General features: G+C 53.2%; 2 protein-coding genes across 5 annotated transcripts in view; one reads left to right on the top strand and one right to left on the bottom strand.

The window, feature by feature from the left end:
* Positions 1 to 23,630, top strand: part of Rsph14 (radial spoke head 14 homolog) — a 74,830-nt gene that overhangs the window by 29,275 nt on the left and 21,925 nt on the right. The window lies entirely within an intron of this gene.
* Positions 1 to 23,630, bottom strand: part of Gnaz (G protein subunit alpha z) — a 49,763-nt gene that overhangs the window by 14,633 nt on the left and 11,500 nt on the right. For both annotated transcript variants that reach the window (XM_034524907.2, XM_076916942.1), the window contains exon 2: positions 11,252 to 12,459. In XM_034524907.2, the coding sequence (XP_034380798.1) occupies positions 11,252 to 11,974 (723 nt within the window). In that variant the 5' untranslated portion in view covers positions 11,975 to 12,459. The remainder of the gene's footprint in view (positions 1 to 11,251; positions 12,460 to 23,630) is intronic.

The following is a 23,630-nucleotide window of genomic DNA, read 5'->3' as shown; positions in this document are numbered from 1 at the left end:
TTTCTGGAAATCCCAGAACAGGGGCCTGGAGTCCGGGATCTCTCTGCTTCTGACTCCACTGCTACATGTGATGAGGTGGAGACTGGAGCCTGCCCTGGCTGCAGCAGTTGCCCAGCTCTGAGGGACAGTGAGGTGGTAGGAGACCTCAACTTTAAAACTGTCTCTTTGGGGGAAATGCCAGTGCTCACAGCAGGGTGGAAGTACCCAGGACTAAGGCTTCCTGCCTTTCTTTCTTAGACACTTGCTCTAGAAGAGAGAATGACTTCCACATTCTTGGCCAATGATTTACAACATGCAGGCAGAGCAGGTCGTGTAGGAATTCTGATGCATGGTGGTCACCAGCAAGCAGCAGCAGGGTCATACCCTCAGTGGCCACAGACCAAGGTCTCCCAGCCTGTTTTGTTTTCTCTCAGCCTTAGTGGTTGGGGAGGTTCTTAGGCCAATGCTGAAGACTCTGCCTTCTGGACAGCGCTCAAGGCTTGGAGTTAAGGCCATGCCATGTTTATACTGCAGGGGACCACCTTCTGGAATGTTTTAAGAACCACAGGGTATGTCACAAGCAGCAGTTAAAGAAACAAAAGATAGACGAGAAGAGAAAACTCCCTTCATGTAACATGGCAGCTCCCATGGGCGCGCTCCATGGTTCTTAGCATGTGCCAATATTCATCCAACCCAGTATCCCCTGAGCCCTTTCAGCCTAAATACTGAAAAATCACACTCTGCTGGTTTTATTGGCAAGGTCCTGAGCCCACATTCTCTACCGGGAGAACTCTTGGCCTTCAAGTGGCACCAGTCAGAAACACTTCGTCCTGGGTGCTACCCACACACCTAACCTACGTCCAATCTTGTCCACCTTGAGTTTACTGCTGTTGTGTGACTCGATCCTTCCAGAGCAGACAGTGCTGTGGAACACAAGAGAAATCCCAGGGTACCACCTAGGCTGGGACAGTCTAGGCAAGGAATCACCATGACCCAGTGACAGGGCTGACACAGAGTAGCCTGGGATGGTCTGGATGTAAGCAGGCCAGGGAAAGAGGTCCAACAGGCCAGCACAGAAGAGGTCACTGATGGTCCTCTAAGCTGTGGAAGGCAGACAGTGGGGATGCCATGGCAACAGGGCCCTGGGCAGAGCAGCCATAGCACACAAGGGCATGTCCCTAGGTCAGACTGCTCACCAGGATATGGCACTGGGCCTGCTAAGTCCACACTGGGTCATTTAAGTCTGTTGCTACGCTATAGGCATGCGTTATAGCAGACAATGACCGTGGCTTTCTGTGCTAAGGCTTTAAATGGTCCATGGCCACGTAAAAGCAAGGTGCTACATTATAGGTTTTTTTATCCTTCTACAAGTACCCTTTTCACCTTTGGACACAGAGGCAGGCAGGTTGTCTTCACTAAGGCTGTAACGGAACCAGGGACAGCATCAAACTCTGCTGCCTCCTGTTCTTAGACAGGGGAGATTCAAAGAGAGGCAGGCTATGTCCAGAGCCTCTCAGACACAATCCCTTCTCTTTGGTCTGTCTTGCTTGCGGGGGGGAGGGGGGGGGATCCACATCAAAACCAAGGGTTGCCTCTTTAGCATTTTCAGAATGCCTCTTTTGCCTTAACTGTGGCCTTGCTTGAGCAACCCTGAGACTTCTTGCTTTCTCATCTCTGCCTACTCTGAGAGGACAGGCTCACACAACCACGGGGTGATCCAGGTACAGACAGGGATGGAGGAGGATGTGGCTTTTGGGTTCCTGAGCTGGGGCTGTCTGACCCACACGACATGAAGGCAAAAGGTTCTCCCAGGTAGGACCCAGGTAACTCCCAGTTCAGAGCTTGTAGCTTTTGAGAACCATCCGGCAGAAGACATTGATCCAGTTCTACCTGCCACTGCTTGAGGGTTGCTGGTGTCCTGTGGGGAAGGGAACCACCCATGGTATTTTCTGCCCAGGTCAAAAGAATCTCAATTTCCGGTTTCAGATTGCTGGGTCAGGACGTCTGGCTCACCCTCTAGGTAGATCAGGGTAAGCTTTTCTCCCAGGGGCAGACGGGCTAGGCCAGGTTGTGCAGGCCTATGGCCATAGGTTTGAAGACCTCACGCCATGAGGCCCCAAGGGCCTCGGGCACACATAGTTGTATTATTAATGAAACTAGATATAATGCATGAACTGAAGAGATATTCACTGTGGAGTGTGAAGAAGAATGGAAGAGGGCTAATATGGATCTGGCTAGCCTGGATTTGCTCTCTGCCCCGTTCAGAGCTGTCAGTGTACCTTCACCAACAATGGATGTCTCCTTTAGCTATCTGCCCTCACAGAGGGTGAAGAAGGGACTGCCCTGTCAGTACAGAAGCCTTTACTGTCAAGCAGGGTGAACCTAACTACCCTGACCATTGTTAACCCCCTCTGTTGTTGTTCAAGGCCAGTCAAGGAGCTGGTAGATCTAATACCTTACCTGTCATCAGGAGGCCCTGCCTCAAGCCAGTAAGGCACCCCCCCGGGGGGGGGGGGCTCTCCCTCACCACCTCAGAATCTGTTCTTATTACATGGGAAAATTGTTTTTTGTTTTTGGATTATACAAATCCCTTAAAACAATAATAATCTGTGTCTTAAACCCCCAGGGCTGCTCTGATGTATGCATAATGAACAGGGCTAATGCGCTCAGGAAATTAATTACCCACTGGCCGGGGCAGCTGGGTGGATGGGAGGCAGAAGCTACTTTGCCTCGAATCTTTCTGTACAGCTCAGACCAGGGCATCTTTGACAGTGTGCAGTGAGATCACCCTGGCGTCGAGAGAATGCTGACTTAGGGACCCCATCCCTGGCTCCATGTAACAGTATAGTTGGGTTATACCTCTTGTCCCTTGGGGGATGGGAAGGACTAGATATACTGCTTGGGACTTTGTCCCAAGTCACCATTCCTTGACCACAGTGCAGGGTGCCATCCAGCCAGAGTCCCAAACAGCCTCTTGGTTTCTGCCTTGGCTGGTTGTCCCAACAGTCAGCACCCTGCAGCTCTTGGGCTGGATTCTTCATGGTCAAGATCAGATTGCCATTTGACCTTTGTCCCAATCTGTTCGGGCCCTGTTGCTGATATCTGGCCCCCTACGCTCTCCTGTAAAGTGTTTCCAAGGCAGAAGGGCCCCTTCTGACTTCTGTGGCCCAGGGCAGCTGTTTCATGGGGTTTCCACAGACCCTCCCAGAGGCCACTTAATGCCTACTCCACGTCACTCAGGAGAGGGAGGAAAAACATGGTGACTGCTGTGTTCCTATACTGTGAGCTCACTGGGCTTGGGACCTGCACCTTCTAGGTGACTACTTTCCTGAATGATGCCACAGGACTTGACTCTCCTAGATGGAGGACACAGGGCAGGCCCAGCTTGTCCTCGGGTTAGCTTACAGAGAGAAAGCAGAACTCAGTTCTACAGCAGTTTCTCTACGCAGCAGAGTCCTCTTAAGCCTGTGCGAAGAGAGCAGCTCCGAGGGCCAAGTAATGGATCCTTCTCCAGCAGGATATAGTCGGTAGAAATGGTATGTTGTCAGTGGGGCAGGGGAAATCTCCAAGGAACTCCAGAGGAAGGTGCAGACCAGCACACTGCACTGCTCTTCCAAAACATGCAAGGGGTGTCTCCCTTGCATTTATCACCTGCTGAGTCTGGCTCCTTGGGATCTTCCCACTAGGGTGTCCTGTCTGTAGACTGTCGGTACTGGCTGGGTGGGAATGGGAAACTGGACTGATGTGTTACGTTGGCCAATTCCTATGATGTAATTACTGCCACCTGGCTGACCTGAAGCTATCACTGTGATGTCAGCCAGTTCAAAACTTCCTGAAGAGAAATGAACTCTTGCGGGCTGGTAAAAGCCAGGTACAGCTGCTGGGCTGGCATACACAGGGCTTTACATGTTCTTCTGCAAGGGTTGAGTATCTGGGACAGGTACTTGAGATCCCCTCCCCCCCCTTCCTTAAAATTCATCAGGGATAGAAATGTCAAATTATAAGGGAGTCCCTTCCCACCCAAACCGGGGCATAAGCCGGCTGTTTTCTGCTGTGGTATGGTCCACAAGGCCACAATGCTTGTCTCTCTGAATATTCTGAAGAGGTATATGAAAGCAACCATGGTGGTCATGATGGGATGGTAGAGTTGGTGTGTCCTGTATCCAAGGAATGGTTTCCAGTGACACAAGAGGACGTGCGATTGGCCATTATGGAGAGAAGGCAGAGTTACAGCGCCGAGTTCACAGGACGCAAGGGAGTGATGATAAAGGCCATGCTAGGGATGCAGAGCCGCCATGCAGGTTCTTCTGCTGCAGGAGGCAAGGAGGTGGAGTGGGAAGCAAGTCCCCAAGCCCCTGGGCCCAGGCTTGCTGAAGACCTGCCAAGAGCAAGAAGCCATTGCACAGATGGGGACTGACAGGAGGGCCTTGGCCTTAGAAGCACCCAGTTTGACAAGAAGAGACAGCCATGAGAGGGCACTGCTGACATGTGTTTGCAGCCTGTGTCTCACTGGCTGCAGTTGGAAGGTGTTGGCCCAGGTATCTGAAAGGCCTGTGGGCAAGGACAAAGGCCTAAGGCCAGTGTGTCCTCCATTCTCCACAGAGTGTACATGGCCTAGGTGAAGCCTAGGGTTCTGGGAGAACAGACTCCCGCCACTACTGCCTGGGCAGACAGTATGCACAGCTGGGTCCCACTCATCACGATGTTCTTGCTTTATTTCAGGGGGTGGGGGGCTCTGCCTTTCACTTCCATAGAGTCTCTCGGGGCTGTGCCATCAAGGGGACCACTAGCCCTCGAGACTCAAGCCCCTCTGCCATGCCACCTCACAAGTTTTGAGCCTCGGTCTGTCATCCCAGGGTTGTGATTTGTGGATATCATAAACTAACCGCATGGGTTCCACAAGCCTCTCTGGCATGATTCTAAACATTAGATGCTACTGTTAGAGCTATATCCTTAACTAGGTCAGGAGGAGGCGGCGGCGTGGGGGACACACTGTATTGAGGAGTCCCTGGGGTCCTACTACTGACTGTTGTGGGGCAGGTTAGTTAGGTGGTCACTTGAGTCTTCTATAGAATGTGGGGCTGACTGACAGGGGAGTGTTATGGCTTGCACATGAAGGGTCTCACAGGCACACACACTTTAAAACTCTATTCCCAGCTGGTAGGCCTGTTTTAGGGGGCTGTAGAACAAACGGTTTGGATTATGCTATTTAGCTAGCAGGATTTGGTGGCTGGGGATAGGGGCTATGCCCCAAAGATGGGATCTGCTTCTAGTTTCTGCCCAAGATCTGTTTCAAGATCTGCTAAGACGTGAACAAGCCACTCTGCTGTCTCCTGCTGCCTAGTGTGTACACTCTAGAATGTGAGGGGACATCAATCTTTCCTCCCTTAAGTTACTGTCAGTACTGGGACATGGGATGCAGATACTGTGATGTAATCCTTCATCCAAAAAACTGGCCAGTTAAGGACATTCAGTAACCTGTAAGGTTCCTTCCAATTTTGCCTGTGTATGCTGCAAGAGGGGCTATCACACACGCCTGGCTGCCTCCCATTTAGAACCCCTTTCCTGTGGCTAGATGTAACCAGCTCCCTTATCAACAGTCAAGAGCCTGTCTTACTACAGGCACCTCTCACGTTTCTCAATATCTCTCACATACTTTCCTCTCTTTCTTTGAGACAGGGTCTCACTCAGTAGCCCTGGCTGTCCTGGAACTCATTATGTAGACTAGGCTGGCCTCCAACTCACAGAGATCTACCTACCACTGCTTCCCAAGTGCTGGGATTTAAGGTGCGTGCTACTACGCCCTGCATAATACCTCATGTTTTAATAAGTTATTTAAATATTTTTCCAGGTTAGCCTTTACACTGTAATGCCAATTAGCCTCTTGAGGGCTAGGCTTACAGGCTTGTGTCACTATCCTTGGCTTAAAGTCCTTAAACCGTTTTTTGAGAGATGGCTCAGTGGTTAGGCTCAATGGTTAAGATCACTTACTGCTCTTACAAGAGAACTCAGATTCCGTTCCCAGCACCCATATGGTGGCTCACAACCATCGTAAATTTAGCCCCAGGGGATCTGAGCCCCACTCTTGACCTCTGACAACACAATACACATGTATATGTATAATATACATACATACATTCAGGCCAAAACACTGATATGCATAAAATAAAATATTGAGACAGGAGATCATATTAGAACCCAGGCAGACCTTGAACTCAAGATAATCCCACTTTATGAGAGCGGAGATCACAGGCGTGAGCCACTACTGTACTACACATGACTTAAATTCCATTAAGAAGAAACCAAGCAAGGATTTTGGGTATACACATAATAAAGTGCAGGCTCCAGGGACAGGCCCTTACTGCGTTTTTAGGGCTCCTACCTTCCTTAGGGGGTACCCTTAAGAGGTGAGCACCACTGGGCTTTCCCTCAGACAAGCTAAAGCAGGGCCCTTGGTCTCTAGCTCTTCCCATGGCTCCTTGACTCGTCCCTGCTCCACAGCGTCTGCTGAGTGCACACTGTGGCTACAGCACAGGCCGTGTAAATACTGGCCTGCCCTTGGAATGCTGGGTCTGACTCATCCAGGAGTGGGAAGGGGCTACTGTCCTGAGGACCCAGGCCCTAGACAAGAGGCTAGTCTAGGCTGCCTGCCTGGAATGTGGCTGCTGTAGACTCCCCTACCTGAAGAACCTGCACCCCAGCCCAAAGTTGTACTCTGGCTGGTCAGCTCAACACTGCTGACCAGCTACCTGTGAAGAGAGTGGGAAGCCTCTCTGTGTGAGCCTTGCTGTAGCTCAGACTTTGCTTGTGGGGTGCAAGTGGCCACCTTGATCCCACATGAAAGCAAATGGCGGGACAACCGTGGCAACTACAGTTGCCAGCACTGGGAAGGGGGCAAGTATCTTTGGCAGCGGAAGGGCTTGTGAAAATTAAGTAGTAACTGTGTATGACTGTCCCTCATATGTCAATCAGTGTGTGCTAGCAGCGTTTGGCTTATGCTCACTTGTAGCTTCTGGTCTCCCCCCTTCCCCCTCAGTCTGGCCTATACCCACAGAGCAAGCACACAGCAGGCCGTTAGGGGACTGGGGGAAGTTTCTGTAAGAGAACATTGGGCACTTTGCAGCCTTTTAATCTGTCTCTTCTGAAATGTCCCTCTACCACTAAGTGGCTTCCAGGGTCCATTAGCTGATCTGGAAAAGGACAGGCTAGATAGCAGGTGCCTGCTTCCTTCCACTTCTAGAAGAACTAGGGACTGAGGGCTCCTGCAGGTCACAGCCAAAGGCTGCTGGGCAGGTACTTTATTCTTTGTTTATAACCCTCCTGTGGCCACTGTGTGACCTGTCTCTGTTGTTAATCTGAGGAAGACAAAGCCTCTGCCCTGTGTCCATCTGAGCCTCTGAGCTGGCTCAGTGGAGGTGCCAAGATGGGAGGGTGTGAAGGGCAGTCAAGTGCCGCCACCGCTGGCTCACAAGATCAGTCGGGGGCAGTACACAGGAGAAACCCCCACATGTCCCTGGGATGTGTTCAACCTCTGGCGGCATCTGGGAGCATACCAAACAGAGCACTGGGAGCCCACTTGGCGTTTGGAGTCTCCATCTGCCTGCCTGTCAAGGCTGCAAGGAAGTTAGAGACCTAGTCAGTCTGAAGACCTGTCAGATCCTGGGATGAGCATATGAATCATGGATACACACGGCACGCTCCTCCTCATCTGTGCTGGCTGCCACCCTCCGCGGATGTCCTGGAAACCCGCACCTCCAAGGTGCTGCCCTGTGCTCACTGCAGCCCTCACCCGCCCAGAAGCCTGGAGATGCTGAAGCTCTCCTTAGCAACCCACTGACGCAGAAGCCAGCAGGCGGGCTGGGGGGGGGATGGGATGAGGCGATGGCTCCTTCTCCAGGCATGGGGATGGGAGGGGGCGCCATCAGCCTCAGTGAGAGGAAAGACAAGGAAGAGCCTTGGGGGCTGAGAGAGAAGAAGAGCTCTGAGGAGCTGTGTACACAGCCTTGGCACTGGCCCCAAACTTCATTGAGATTTTGCAAAAGTGTGGTCTGTTTTTGGTTGAGTTCTTGTTGGCGCTGAGACTTTTAGGGCATTCCAGGAGGAGGAAGAAGAGAAAAAGGAAGAGGAAGAAGAAGAAGAGGAGGAGGAGGGGGAAGAGGAGGAGGAGGAGGGGAAAGAGGAGGAAGAAGTGGCTGGGGTAGCCCTGTCCCAGTGTCTGCCTGGAGGGAGAGATGAAGTATGCTCCTTGCCTGCTGGTACCAGCACAGCCAGGGCAGCGGGTGGGAAGAATGATAGGGTATTGTCTTCTCTCCGCAGCCTGTTTGTTTTCTATCATCAGATATTACTGGTGGAGCATGAAAGGTCAGAACCATTTGGAATCCAGTGAATTTCCAGCTGTGCTAGGGTTTTCCATCAAGAATTTCCTTTTCTGGTGAACAACACTACTTCCTCAGGCCCGTGGGGGATGACAGAGAAAGAGGAGGGAGAAAGGGAAAGAGAAAGAGAAAAAGGGGGAGTGTGAGGCATAGGAGGAGAAAATGGGAGATGGTAAGAAAGAGGAAGGGAGGAGAGGGGGAGAAGGAGACAGGGAGAGAGAGAGAGAGAGAGAGAGAGAGAGAGAGAGAGAGAGAGAGAGAGGAGATATGAATGAGAACGAATGTGTGTAGGCTCAGCTGCAAACCCTTCCCTGTAGGAGATGCCCTGGTAGACTCAACCTGGTTCCTGCAAGAGGTTTGCGCAGGCCTTGTGGAAATCCCCACAGGGATAGGCCTGAAGGAGGGCTGGAGATATGAGGCCAAAGAGCTCCACTCGGGCCTCCCAGGGCCTGTCCCCAGGAGCTCCTTGCTCACATGTGAGCTTCCATCCACCCTGGGACAAAGGGCTCAATGAGCAGGTTCCAGGCTATGACCAGGGAATGCATCCAGTGAAGTTCCCCTGAGATTAGTGCTAGTCTGATGTACAGAGGGATAGGGAAGGGGGCCGTGAACCAGAGATGGACAGAGGGGTACTGTATGCACAAGAAGCCATCCACAGATAGCAGAGAAAAAAAGACAGCATAGTGGGGCAAGGGCAGGCAGAGCCTGGAAAGTGTGGGGCTACTTTCTGATCACAGATTCAGAGGGAGGTAGGTGGTCATGAGACTCAGGGATCAAGCACCCTGCCTGTTAAATCCAGGTGTGTGGGCACAGAGACAAGACAGGACTGGGATCTTGGTCCGGAGGGACTCTGCCATGCTTACCCTGCAGATGGTATGTGAGGCTGTCAGGTCCAGGCTTGAGAAGCCTGTGAGTAGCTTCTTGTCAGCAGAAGTATTATAGAAAGCCTCTGTGGCTGGCAGCTACAGTGTGGCTGGCAGACTGTCCTTTATACCTTTCCCATAACCAACCCCAGGAAGGAAGTGCACTTTGCCTGACAACTGGTCAACCCTGCACTCTGGCTTCACTATGCCTCTGTCATCCGTTAGGATGCCGCTTCTAGTTAGAGCCTCACATGCTGCTGGAGTGGTGACAGCTGGAAAAGTCTGATGGACTAGAATGTCACTCAGTCACACACAGATATGGCCTGGGCACAAGGCAGACCCCAGGTGGCAACAGGGCCACCCCTATTTACAGCTTATCACCTCACTGACTGGAAATGCCATCACTACCTGGCAGTTTCCAGAGTGCCTGGATAGTGGGTGTGGGGGGAGGGCAAAGGAGCCCTGCCTTCTGTCTCCAAGCCATCTGATCAGGCTCTCTGACCATAACAATCAGGCATCCAGCACGGTGGCCAGAGCCTTCGGCCTCCCACAGACAATTTTGGGACGTAGGTGCAAATTTAGAGTCCTTAGATAAACTCAGAAGAATAGTAGTCACCACTTGCCTCAACAAGACCAGATGGTGGAAGAAGTGCCATCTTTGCCATTGAGCTTAGAGGCCAGTGTTCCACAGTGGAGAGGCTGGACCCTCGTCTCATAGCATGGCGGAGGCTGCATGTCCATGGATTCCTCGCTGGCATCAATGCCTTCCTCTAGGTACCACAGCCCCAGGCTCCCACCACCCCACTCAGAGATGCTTATTTTCCAATTCCCTGGGCTATAAAAGGAGGCTCTAGGTCTTCACTGAGTGGTCCTGCCTGGCACAGCAGCTCGACCGAGGAAGACCGCCCTGAGCAGACCACTACCGTTGTGTCTGACTGCCGGGCTTCCACTTGAGCTGCTCCTGGGAAGAGTGTAGCTAGCTCGGGAGTCTAGCTTTCTGCCTCAGGTGGATCTGAGCATACTGGCTATCCTTTCCATACAGAAGGCCCACTTCTGCTTCCCTGTTTCTTCAGAAACCCCTCTCAAGCTCTTCCAGCTAACCACTGGACCTAGGTCTCCTTCAGGTTGCTTCTACCCTATTTCATGCCTTTGACACCCCTTCCAACACACTGGTTTTAAGCATAGGATAAGGGATTCAAAGAGCCTCACCAACGGCCCTGCAGCCTATCCACCAAGCCGAAGGGAACAACGACCCTGCAGCCTATCCACCAAGCCGAAGGTCCGGTCTTGGCACCTTGGATGTACCCTTTCTTCACCAGATAGATCATCAGTAGACTCTTCAGAGCAGGAAGGAATCATGGGAGAGTTGCTGTTCTCAGGACCCACATACCATGCAGTGGTATGCATACTTAGTGGGTTGGCTAAACTGCACCATGGACCACCAGTGATGCCCGGCCAGGCCTTGCATTGGATTTCCTCAGCATGTGGCACAGGCACAGTCATGCATCCACTGTACCGAGGGGCAGGGTGACGTGGAAACCTGGGCAGTGGAGCCAACAAGTGCTGTAAGGAAAGTTCCAAAGTTCCATCTGTTGTTGGGGGAGTGATCGTCCTAGCTGATATAGGAGGGGTCCTTACCTGTTGAGCCCTGTGGAGTCTAGGGGTTGTAGGGTCATTTGGAAGGTGTCAGAGCAGGGTCATCTAGGTCAAAGTGATGTCCCTCAGGCTGAAGGGGTCATAGGAAGTTGAGGTCCTGTGGGATACCATCGTGCCCCTGCCCACTGGGGCTCACAACTCGACAGAAGTGCTTCAAAGCCCCGTGTCATGCATGTGTCAAGCATGAACTCACCGTGCTCCACACCACACTCCCCCACCCCCAACTTAAGGGGCGTGCTCCTAACTCATGGAGACACTAAAGGCGCCATCCACGTGGCTGGGCAAGGCTCAGTACTGGTTCTGACTGAAGCCTCTCTCTGTTCATACAAGTCCATCTGCTTCCCGGGAACACACAGGAGAAACCTCGGCTTTACTCACCGTCTGGTTGTCCTCATAGAGCTTCAGGTCATAGCCACTGAGCTCCACGCAGAAGATGATGGCCGTGACGCCTTCAAAGCAGTGGATCCATTTTTTGCGCTCTGACCTCTGCCCGCCCACGTCCACCATCTTGAAGGTAAGCTCCTTGAAGGTGAACTTGTTTTCCACAATGCCCGTGGTCATATCCCGGGAGCGTAGGATATCCTCCACCGTGGGGATATAGTCGGGCGCCGCGATGCGCTCCAGGTCATTCAGGTAGTAGGCTGCATTGTCCTCCAGGTGGTACTCGCTAGAGCGGCCAAAGCAGGCCTGGGCCCCAGGGTCAGCCCAGAGCCGTCGCATGACACCCAGCAGCTCTGGTGTAATCTCACCCTTGCTCTCTGCTGGGCCAGTCAGGGCAAAGAGCTGCACAGCGTCGTAGGCACGGTCAGGGTTGTGGAAATCGATCTTCAGGGCAGCCAGGGCCCGAATGATCCGGGTCAGCGAGTCGATGGCATTGTAGATGATGAGGGGCTTGTACTCCTTGCAGGCGTCCAGGTTGAAGCCGCCGCTGTGGATGATCTTCATCTGCTTGACGATGGTGCTCTTGCCTGAGTTGCTGGTGCCCAGCAGGAGAAGTTTGATTTCACGCCGCTGCCGCTGGCTTTCTGAGCGCAGGTGGCGGTCAATTCTCCGGGACCGCCGCGCTGCCTCTTTTTCCTCTGAGCTTTGCCGACATCCCATGGTCCGGCCGCAGCAGCAGGCCCCCCCGGATGCAGAACACAGGATGGGCGCCTCTCCCCCTTGCCAAACAGAATGGTCACAATGAGGGATGCCGAGATGTGGGCTGGTATGACGGGCAGACGAGAGAGGCAGCTGACCTGGACTGGCTCAGCACTGGCTTTGGGGCAAGGCCGTGTCACAGCGCAATCCCTGCCCCAGAACCTCTTCTCCTGTGGGCATGGCGCTCGGTGCAGTGGGGCAGAGACCACACCCTCCCCTCTAGTGACACTCCACCTCCCTTGTCAGCAGTGTGGCCTGATTTGCCGTAGTCATTCCCTGTACTCTGCCACGGTAGGAAGCTGTCCGCTTGCGTCTGCCCAGGCTACTGCTGTCTGCTCGCTGGTTGCTGTGGCGATGTTTCTAAGCACGGCTGGAGGGCCCAGCGCTCCCTGAGGCCCCCCTGCCTCAGGCTGCTCCGGCTCCCTGCCTTGCATCCGGCCCTCCACCTAACGAAAGAGAGAGAACAGCATGAGCTACCTCCTGGGCCCACCTCAGGCTGGATGGCAAAGGGATCAGCCACTGGGCCTCAGAAGACAGCACAAGGGTTCAGCAACTCCCAGACTTTTAGGTGCTTCAGGGTTAGCGCCAAGCCCACAGCAAAACCAATATGCTTGGCCAATGCCTTCGACTCTGATCTGTGAGGCCAGGCGGGGGGCAGACAGCGAGCTGTGCGAGGCTCTTGCCTGCTGACCCCATGCTGGGTCCACCTCTGCTATTTCTTCCTGCCTACTGGACCTGGCTGACCTTGTCCCCCCTGAATCTGTTTGTCTTGACTGGGGCTCCACAGTACAACCCTGTCATGGGTGTCCACTCTTCTAGGACAGGGAGGGAGCTTGGCCCCACTCTACTTCACAGCACAGTCCTGGATGTGGCCCTGCCTGAAGAAGGCCAGGGAAAACTGGGTATCTCCTGACTTTGGCCCCTCTAGACGCAGGGACATCTCTGTTGTCATAGGGCCAGATGCATGTGTATAGCAGGGTCAGGATAGAGCTCTGTCCCTGATGTCCCTTCCAGGGGGAGTCAGCTGATAGAGGCACCATGGAGTCTGGAGTGAGCAGTGTCTGGGCACAGGAATGTTCTTGAGGGATAGCCAAGGCCTGGGAATCGGGGCAATACAGTGATAACCTGTCTAGGGAGGCAGGAGACGGTAGGGAGGCTGTCAGAAAACTGGGAACCAGAGTCCAGGCATGGCTGCTGTGCTCGAGGTCTCAGGCTGAGTCTTGCACAGGCTCGATGTGGGCCAGAGTGTAAATGGGAAGCAGCTGTATTGACAGCTGAAGCCAGTGACACCTGCTGACCACCAGGGAGCAGGTTACCCCCAGATCGCTCCATGACCTGGCAGGTCTCCTCCAGTAGGGGGCTCAGTTCTGCCTCTGACTGAGAGCCCAGGGTGCCCCACCCCAACACCATGGGCCATCTCTTGCCTTCTTTCTTTCCTCTGGTATGTCTTCGCCTGCCTATTCCGCCTCAGGTACTTAAAACCCCACCTAATGCCTCCTTCCCTGATACCAGGCTCTGGGATGGAAGGCCCAAGGCAGACAGAGTTCCTAACACAAGCGAAGGCCTCTCTCTGCCTCCACTCCTAGGTGTAACCAGCACCTGGGATTCAACCTACCCAAACACCCACATACTCCTTACACAGGAAACGGCAGCCCATCCCCCATGCTGTACCTCTCCTTGTCCTAGTCACGATAGGCCATGCTCTGAACCAAGCCCCAGGGCCCACAGTTCTGACTTTCTCCAGTGGCTGTGGCCTCTGGTCTTCTCCAACCCTTTGGGTCCACCTTCTCCAACAGTAGCTCTGAAGCCACCTCTCTCTCCAAGTCCAAGCTTGACACCGCCCGCTGCTCTCAGAGGGTGTACACCTCAGTCTTCAGACAGCCTCTGCTCAGGCACCCTGTGGCCTTTCAGCACCCTGGACAACTTACTCCACACCTCTGAGCTTGTCCCCCTCCCTACGCTCAGATGTATTACAGGAGGAACTGAGAGTCTAGCACAGAGCCTGGTAAACTGTGAGTAGCAGCCAGAAGCAGCTACCATTTCTGTCACTGGGAACAGCGTTGAGGTATCTTTACCTCCTTAGCCAAAGTTCATCCATTCCCCTGCTCTCTCCTCACCACTGCCTTCGCAGCAGCCCTCACCCGATGTGCCACATGTGTGACTCCCCCCCAGCCCCCCCCCCCAGCAAAAGGTGCTAAGTGGGCAGTGCTGCTTGCCCTGGCTTTATCTCCGCCATGAGTGGAGCAGTGCACAGTGGGGCCGCAGTGCTTGGCGCACAGTGGGCCCTCAAGCAGGTGCTAAAGTAAGAGAAGGAAGGTTAAGGTTAAGGAACTACTCCACTTCTCCGGAGTCCCACCCCCGGGGGCAGCCATGAAGGAGTGCGCCGGAGACACGGCAGATGCAGAGCTTCTCAGACTAGTCATTAGGTGTCATTCAAACCATCCCAAGATGTCTGAGAACGGAAGCCTTGAGATGCACCCGCTCCACGGTGGTGGCACACAGACGGCACACGGGGAGCCACACACTCCAGTGCATCTGCGGAGACAGAGGTCTGGCAGTCACTTCCCAGCAGTAACGGGGTTCGGGGGGGGGGGAGTCTCTGCTGTGCATTTCCTTCAGTGAGCTTTCATTAGGAAGGACTATAAGCAAATGCCATGGCATTGATAAGCCCCCCGTCTCTAGTCACACTATGGCTTGTCTGAGCCTCTCTGCATGGTCTGTGAGCAAGCAGTGGTTCAGGATCAACATGAATGGCTCCTGGTCCTCACTGATGACCGATAGGTCCCCCCCCCCCGAGCCCCGCCCCAGGGTACAAAGGTGTGTTTCACCTTCAGCCTGCTGTGTGCGTGATGTCTTCCCAGGAAGCCTTTCTAGCAGCTGCTGGGGTCGGGGCTGGGGCCTTATGTGCCAACATGGCCATTTCAGCATAAGGGGCAACTCCTGCCCTCCTGGGGCCTTTCCTGAGGGCATCCGGTAGTTTGTTAATACTGTGAGCAGACAGGTCTGTGTGGGCAGGGTACCTAAGCGTGGCACAGTCCTTCCCTATCTCGCTCCTGCCTCCGTGGCCCCCTCCCCAGCCCTGGGTCTGGAGAATGAAGAGAAGCAGCCTGGCCTCTCGGTCTCAAGTGATAGCGAAGAAGTTTGTCTGTTTATGGACATGTGATCTGAGCTTCAGGAAATGAGTTTTATCACCAGGAGGCTGTGGGGGAACTGAGAGAGGAGGCTGGGGCGGGGGACAGGAGGGGAAGCCTTATCAGTGGCTGTGTAGAAACCTAGAGTCCAGGGCTGGTCAGGTGATCCTTGATAAGTAGGCACTGGTTGCTAGAGGACCGTGAGGGAACAGAGGGGAGACGGTGGTCGGGCAATGAACTCCTGTCGTGGAGGCTATGTAGGGAAGCAACTGTCACAGGGAGGGTGGGTCCCCTGCTGGAGTCGTCCTGGGCTAGATCCCCAGGGTATCAGAGACCTGAAGCAAACAGGCTGACGAGCGGCTCTGTGGGGCCTGGCTCCACTTAGGCAATGGGGGTGCAGTAGAACGGGGCTTGACAATAGATGCCGAAGTCCAGCTATGCTGCAAGTGGGGCCTCAGTCAGTCCGTCCTACCTGCTGCGGCTGGGCTCCTGCCTGTCCTTATGCCAAGTCTACCCGGAGTCACTGGGTCTGGAGGGACTCCTCAAAATCTCAGAATGGACCTCGATATCATTTGGCCGGAGGTGGAGGCTCAGTGGGTGACCACGTGTTTTGGTCTTTCCTGGACCAGAAACTGCTCATGAGTCCCCAGGGTGATGCCCAGGATCGCCCCAGCACAACCGCCCTTGGGGATGGCTAGAAATAACAGAAGTAGTAGGCAGAGGAGAAGCTTGCACAAGGGCTTGGAATGTGTGGGTGTGGACGGGAACGATGAACCATACTCATCGAGGAACTGGAGGGAGGTCAAAGTGTCTCATTCAGAGATGAGGCAAGAAAGAGGTGAGAGGGATGGGCATAGTTGGAGAGAAGCCTAGCTGGGGTTTGGGGTGTGTGTGTGTGTGTGTGTGTGTGTGTGTGCTCAGTGCATGTGTTCCTGTTTAAATATATCTGTGCAGCTGTTCCATGTAATGGAGTAGGTGTGTGTCTGTGTGCAGTTCCACATGGTATCCTCAAAGCAAGGTGGCCATGGACAAGAGGGACCAGCTGCGGTGTGATAGAGAAGAAAACCGGCCGGTGCATTATCTCAGACTTGCACACAAAGCTGTGGTTTTGAGTCCTGGGACTCGGAGTGTCCGTGCACTGAATAAGGCAAAGGCTAAGTCCCTAAATTTGCTTGGAAGCTGGCAGAGGTCAGACCACAGGCAGGGCAGGGACAACAGCAAGTGACAAGGTGCTGAACTTTATTGAAAAAAATGGAGCACCAATTAGGAGGGTGGGGTCAAAGCTGGAGTGTACAGGCAATGGGTCTGCAAAGGTAGGTAAGGCTGGCCTCCTAGCAGGCAATAAATGATAGCAAACAAGTGGTGGGGCAGGCACACAGGGAGGCGTCTGAGGATGAGGGAAGTGTTGGTGCAAGGCCTGAGGCATCCAGGAGGGTGGCTGGAAGGACAGTTGGAGTGTTAGTCCAAGGGCAAATCAAAAGCCAGCAGACATTTGGATGACACCAGCTAGAACAGACCGAGGACAGCTCCGTTACACAGAGTCCGGGTGACAGGACCGTAATGTGGGACAGGGCTAAGGGACAGGTGGATGTAATGGCTAGCTATTGCAGGTGGTTCTGAGACCAAAGCTGCATGGCAGTGGTGGAGCAGGGGCTGGGTGGGAGCAGGGAGGAGATGGGGCAACCCTAGGACTGTCCAGCAAGGCTGAGAGCTAGGGCCACTGATGGAGAGGAGATACTGAGAGTGGCAAGCGTGGTGGTGGTGACCATGGAGTGTGGAGTGTGGGACCTCAGTACAGATATGCAGACTGCATCCATCATCAGCACCTGCAAATCCGTCCAGCCCTCCATCAGATGTGTGAGCAGGAGGCTTGTATAACACGACGACGTTGCCCGCACTGATGACGCTCAGGAGTTTCGAGCAGCTAGTTTTCTTTGGCCCTCAGCTCCTTACAAGCCCCACACTGGCCTTGATCATGCCATTGTACAAAGCCTGTCAGTGTGCAGCATCCAAGCCTGACCCCGTCCAAGGGTTCCTCTACCAAAAGCCCCATTCCTTCCAGTTCCAAGGCTAAAACTCTCCATCCATGTCAACCATCATTCTTCAAGACCCTCCCTACCTGTCTGAGTCTAAAGCAGTGGTTCTCAACCTGTGTCATGACCCCTTTGGGGTGTCACCTATCAGGTATTTACATTATGTTTCACAACAGTAGCAAAATTATAGTTACTGAAATAGCCACAAAATAATTCTATGGTTGGAGATCACCACAGCACGAGGAGCTGTATGAAAGGCTTGCAGCGTTAGGAAGGCTCAGATCAAATGGTTTAGAGTCTCTGAGCTGGGCATCTGCTCATCATTTGATCAGCCTACCATCATTATGTGCCCCCCCCACCCCTCCTAAATATGGCCCTCTCTGTCCTGGAGGAGATGTGAAAGTGACAACCCGGAGCCAGGCCAGAGACACAGTTACAGACACTGTTACATCTCTCGGGATCTTTGCATCTTGGACCCTTTATGTCAAGTCGCCGTCTCTCTCCTTGGCATATCCCTATAGCTTATAGTCTCTGGAGGCTTGCCCCACCGCCACACACCAGACACAGGACTCAGACAGTACAATGCATATCATGTTCTGCAACACTCAGCGAGCTGGCTCTACAGGAGCATTGGGAAAGTAGCTCTGACCCAAGTCACCAAGTGTCTTTTTCCAAGCCAGCTGACTCTAGGGTGGCAAGGTTTACCCATCAGCTTACAGGTAGGGCTGCTTTACTACCACATTCTAGTGTCTCACAGACAGGCAGCCTGGCTCCAACCTGTCTAGACCCCTGGCTACCTGCTACCATCCCTATTAGTCTCAGGAAAGTCTGCCTCATGCAGAACCTGGACCACCAGAAAGGGTGGTCCAGGACAGCAATGGATTTGCACACAGACACTTGTCCTCGGCATAGAGATACTTGCCGGAAAGCCAAGGCCCAGCATATGTCAAGACAGTGATGCTGTCTGCCAATACACCATTGGGCTACTAAGTGTCCCCAGATAACACATACCTTGAATGCATGAAGAGGTCCACTGTCTTATACCCCAAGCAGAAAACCTGGCTTGGGGTGTCTCCTGTCTCCTGTCTCCATGTGTAGTAACAGGTCCTAAGGTGCAATCAGTGGTCCCTATCATGGAGTCCTTTAAAATCCAAGGGAGCTACTTGGGCTGCTTGCACCGGCCTGACCCTGGCCTGTTCTTATGTTTCCCATGGAAGCCAAGTGTACCCCGATGGGATGAACCTCAGTCCTACCCCTATTCTCCATCCCATTTTCTCAGATGCCTTGCACCCTGGCTGTGGCAGCCCTTTCTGCCTCCTATGCTCCCTTGGCACCCAAAACCCATGTTGTGGTAACGAGGAGGCGGCTCAGTGGTGGCAAGCTGAGCTCAACAGGCCCTTCTTCCAAATATGGCTGTCAGGCAGAAAGGAGAAAGTTCCAGGTCCACAGCCATCTCCTATCTCGGTCTGCAAGGGCTAACAGGAACAGTGCCTCTGAGGTTCCCTGGAGCAGGCACCTGGGCAGTTCGTTCATACACTGCTGGCCTCAGGTTGCCCAACTCACTGACCAGGAGGCTTCCCGGGCTGAGAGGGCTCATTCATCTCCTTTTATGAATTTTCAGCTGAGAGTGGTGGCACACACTTCGCAAATGGATTCTTCATGGATTCATTTCACGTGTGTGTGTGTGTGTGTGTGTGTGTGTGTGTGTGTGTGTGTGTGTGTGTGTGTGTTTGAACAGTAAAGGACAGCTTTGGCCTGGCCTTTGTGAGTGTCTGCCTCAGAGAAGTCAGACAGTGGGCTTGCCAGGGCTTCTCTGTGTATTCTACAGCAGGAGCATGCCTCCTTGGGCAGCTGGAGCCACCAGGAGAAACAGATGTTTAGGGAAACTGGGCCCAGAAGCCTGCAGCTACAGACACTTGGTCCTGGCACTCAGGAGGCTGAAGCAAGAGGGTCATGGGTTCTGGACCAGCTTGAGCTATATAGTAAGCCCCATGTCAAAAAATGAATGAGTCCATTAAAAAATGTGCCAATAAATACTGGGCTCTCTTGTTTACCCCTGGAACTGAACTTCCCAAGTGGACACCCGCCATGGCTTTATTTTAGAAACTGAAGGAGACGGAAAGGCTTGTGCCTGTGGCTGACACTGATAATAAGTTTCCTCCCCTCTTAATAAGGAAACATTACTCCTGCTTCTTCACGCCTGCCTTACTAGAAGCGTGCTCTCTGCTGACACTGTGTATTCCCCTATTCCTTTCCTGCAGAGGCTAAGCAACCCTTGCCAGGCCTGGACTGCAGGAGTCTTCTTCTGCTGTTTGGCCTTCTGGCTGGTTGGACTTCCTCTGTCCATCTCAGAAGCCAAGAAAGACCCCATGGCTGTGGACTTGTTCTCCTTAGGCAGATCTGTATGCAGACTCGGCCCCACCTGTTACTAGAATGGCCTGCTCACAGTCCATGGTCTCAGCATGAATCCATTTCATATGTGTGTAGCTTTGGGCTAGCCTCTGGGGTGTCTGTCCTAGGGAAGTCAGAGAGCAGGCTTGGATAGAAGGTACTGGAAGCAAGCCTGGGCTTTCTTGTGCATGCTCCTCTATAACAGAAGCATGTGTCCTCGGGCAGCTGGAGTCACGGGGGGGAAGCAGATATTTAGGAAGACTGGGCCCAGAAGCCTATGGCTACAGAAACTCGGTGGGCATCTACACTCCCATCCCATACCTGTTTGTGATCATCCTTGCCTGCACATGCGTAAGAGTAAGCGTGACGGCTGGTTATGACATTGCAGAGGTCTAGAGAAGGGGTGACTTCCTCAGGAGAGTCAACAGAACACAGCTTTCGTCACCCCCACCCCCACCCTCCCATACCTCACACTGCATGTTCCTAATCTAGCCACATCTGGGTATAACCCGCTGCGATGTTTTTCCTGAAATGGATTTATCCTTTTAAAAACTTAACTGTATACTTTAAGAAGAACTTTAAGTGGAAAGCCAGAGATGTTCATCACAGAAATGCTCTGGAATACACAACAGTGAGAAGGAACTGCTTTTGCTGCTGGCCTGGGACTCCTGTCTGCAGAAGGGCCAGGCGAGGTCACTGGCTCTTTGTTAAACAACAAGGATTAGTGCCTGCCAGACTGGGAGAGCCACACTGGCACCAAACTGGGATCTTCTCCTTGAAAGAAAAGGATTGAGAGATGTAAAAAGGATTGCTTTCCTTATAAAAAAGGACAGCATGGGACCTCCTAGGGTTTGGTGGCCACTCTGTCCCTTGCTTGGAGAAGTTAGATTCTGGAGCCACTGTTTTCTGGGAACACAAATGGGATGTACAAAAGGCTTGGAGCCAGAGGCCCTTTCTGCTGGGATTTTAAGGGAATAGGATTACTGGGCTATGGTATCAACACTGCACCCCTTGCCTTAGGCCAGAGAGCTCCTCTTCACACACACCCCTCTCTGCTGAGTTGCACTTTCATGGATAGCAGTACATCCTCCGCTGCTTTGCTCAGCATCGTAGATCTGGGTCTGGGCCTAAGGCTTAGTCTCCACTCTCAGATCCACAGGGCCAGAAAGTGGTCACCAAGTCCTCTCTGCCCTCTCAGACTTGAGCCCCTATGATTTGCTCTGCTCCAAGCAGGGGGACAAGGGGAGGACCAGCCTCCATTTCTGTATCAAGGAGCTCATTATGGTTATGGTTAGGAGCTAACCAGACTGTCCCTGACGCAGACCAGCACTGTGGCGGTAGGGACACAAGGAAGGATGTAGAACAGGATTAGTGAAGAATGCCTGAAGACACATCCTGAGCTGACCTCACAGCAACAAGGGAATGTTGGTGAGTGGGAGATGATGCCAGTACACAGAAGTAGGGTTCAATGTCTGGGAGTGGCCCTCTGAAAGGTTAGGGGTGGGAAACTGCAGTGGATGGGTTGAGTGTTTTTTGGGTTAGGGTTGTGGCAGGAATGGATGCCATATGGTCCACCACAGGTGTTGCCAGGCTCCCAGAGCAGCGGTTTTCTTGGGTAGGAGAGGCACTTCTGTATTATGGTTCCGCCATTATTACAGCGTTAGGTGACACCACCTTGGGAAGGCTGGAGTGAGTGGAGTCAGAGCGGAACCTACTCTCACCTGGGTGACAGGGGCACATGTTTCCTTTCCTTCCAGCTGAAATGTCCTTTATGAACAGTGGCTTTTCAGCCTTCACGGAGCCTTAGGGTTAAGGGCAGCCCTCAAGGCTCAGTGCCTGGTGGTGTTGGTTAGTGTGTGGTATAGGGTCACGTGCAAGCGAACCCTGCCCTGGCTTCCTCTGAGCCTCTTCCCTCACCCAGTGTGAATGACTGCAGGAAAAGGTCAGCTAATTCATTTAGGCTTTTGATATAACATGTATTTTGGGACTGAAAAGCCACAGCTTCCCAAGGAGATAAAAACCTCTGCTTGCTTTGATGCCAGCGACAGTGGACAAAGACAGAGCAGGCAATTCCTCCAAGGAAATACCCTCATGGGAAGAGGGCCTGTACAAGCTACCTCCGCCTGCCTATTACCCGATAGAAAACCCCCAGTTCCACCTTCCCGGTTCTATTTCTCGCCCTGCAGGCCCACAGTGCCTATCCTGCATGACATTTTTCAGACCCCCTTGGAAAGTGCAGCATGAGGCTACCTTTATGGTAGTATTGGATCTTGCCTAGGAAAGGGCAGACTGGCCCTCCCCTGCCTCGGGGTTCCTGGGTCCTCCCATACCCCCTCCCCAACTCCACTAGGAGTGTTGTCTTCCCTGAGATCCCCCCACTGTGGGCTTGTCTGGGTTACTGCTCTATCCCCATCCCCCAGCTGGCAGTTCTCCTTCCTTCAAAGCAGGTGCTCTGTGAAAAGATTTGCAGAGCAGATGGATGGATAGATGGACCAATACCAAAAGATGTTTGTACAGAGCTCGAAGCTTCCCAGCGCTTTCTTTGGAGCACATTACCTAATGTGACCTCTCTAAGGAGCCTGTGGTGGAGGGGGTCACACACGGACAGTCTGTATGGACCTCAAGGCCTGAGGTCTCCGCTGGCCCGCAGACACTCTTGAGTGTTCTGGGAGCTGGTTCTGGTGAGACTCCAGGGTCCCCCTATCTGCATCCCTGGCTTTTTGGCTCCTGCTTTCCTTAGTCTTCCTTAGATGGGTGCCTCAGCTGTCCTTTCTGAGTAGGAGGCCTGTCCAACCAGGACCCCAAACTTAGAAGTTTCTAGCTCCTTCCGTGTGGGGCAAAAGTCGTCCTCCTGAAGCCCCCAGCCTCCTTCCCACTGTCCAGCCCTCCCCCCCCCCCCCCCGCCTGCCGCAGCTCTATACTTATGTACTCCACACTGTGCAGTTCTTCAACCCCGTGTTCCCCTCTCCCTGGTTTCTGGCTCTCAGGCCACGTTCTCCCTTCCTGATCCTCTAGCCCTTAACTGATCTCTTCCTCCTGGTCTCTGTTCCAGCCGTCATTTTATTTCTCCTTTCAGTCCCTGGGCCCTAGACCTGCGTTCTCTGCCCCTGTCCTTGTTCTGTTCTCTCCTCCTAGTCCTTGCCTGTGACCCGCTTCCCAGGCCTTGCCAGCCTGTTTCCTCTCTTACTTGGTTCCCCGACCTTCCTCCCATTTTCCATGCCAGAACCATCTCTTCCCTTCAGCTTGCCCCTCGGCTCTTCTATGGAGCCTGGCAACTTTCAAGAGCCCTTCATCTCCTCTGTCTTGGTGAAAGGGGCTTTCAGGTTGGCCTTTCCCAGGAGCTCGCAAATATTACCACCAAGCAGCTCTCCCCCAGCCCCTGGTCTGCCTCTGCGACTTTGTGTCTGCTGTAGATCTCGGATCACGGATCCTCTCAAGTAGAAGGATATCCCCTATGCAAGCAAACAAGCAAAACCACCAGTAACCGAGGAGACCAACCCCAAGTGCAATAAATTATTACAGATGCATTTCTAATACCCATTAATTACCACGCACCGCTATCAGAGATGGGGCTGTTGGCTTGCTGCTTTAATGAGAACACGATTTACAGAAGACTGAGAAGGAATGGAGCTGGAGCACTTTAAATCCTTCCTTGTCAGTCACAGACAGAAGTACATCTGGGGTGGACAGACTCAGGCTCAACATCCTGCGGCTGCCGGGGACGTCCTTCCCTGCTTAACCACAGCGTGCACACCTTGTGTGACACCCAGTTTACTTTTTCCAACACCAGTGTGGCAAGAAAGTAGCTGTTATTGTTCCCTGTGCCCGAACAAACTGTCTCACCCACCCCAACCCAAGCTACACCCGGCTTTTGAGGATTTAGAAACCAGCCGCTGTGATTTCTACAGAAGCCCCCCTTGACACCCATCCTCTGCCTGTTTACGGAATATTCAAGATGTGATCATAGTAAGGACGGCTGGCGTAAACACACTTGGGACAAACGCAGCTGACTCACTGATAGGAGCGGTGCGGGAAGACTACCTACTGTCCCGGGAGCCACCA

Source organism: Arvicanthis niloticus, chromosome 20 (genome assembly GCF_011762505.2).
Source record: "Arvicanthis niloticus isolate mArvNil1 chromosome 20, mArvNil1.pat.X, whole genome shotgun sequence".
Classification (NCBI taxonomy): Eukaryota; Metazoa; Chordata; class Mammalia; order Rodentia; family Muridae; genus Arvicanthis; species Arvicanthis niloticus.
Note: the sequence above shows the minus strand (reverse complement) of the source record. Positions and strands in the feature narration are given on the sequence as shown.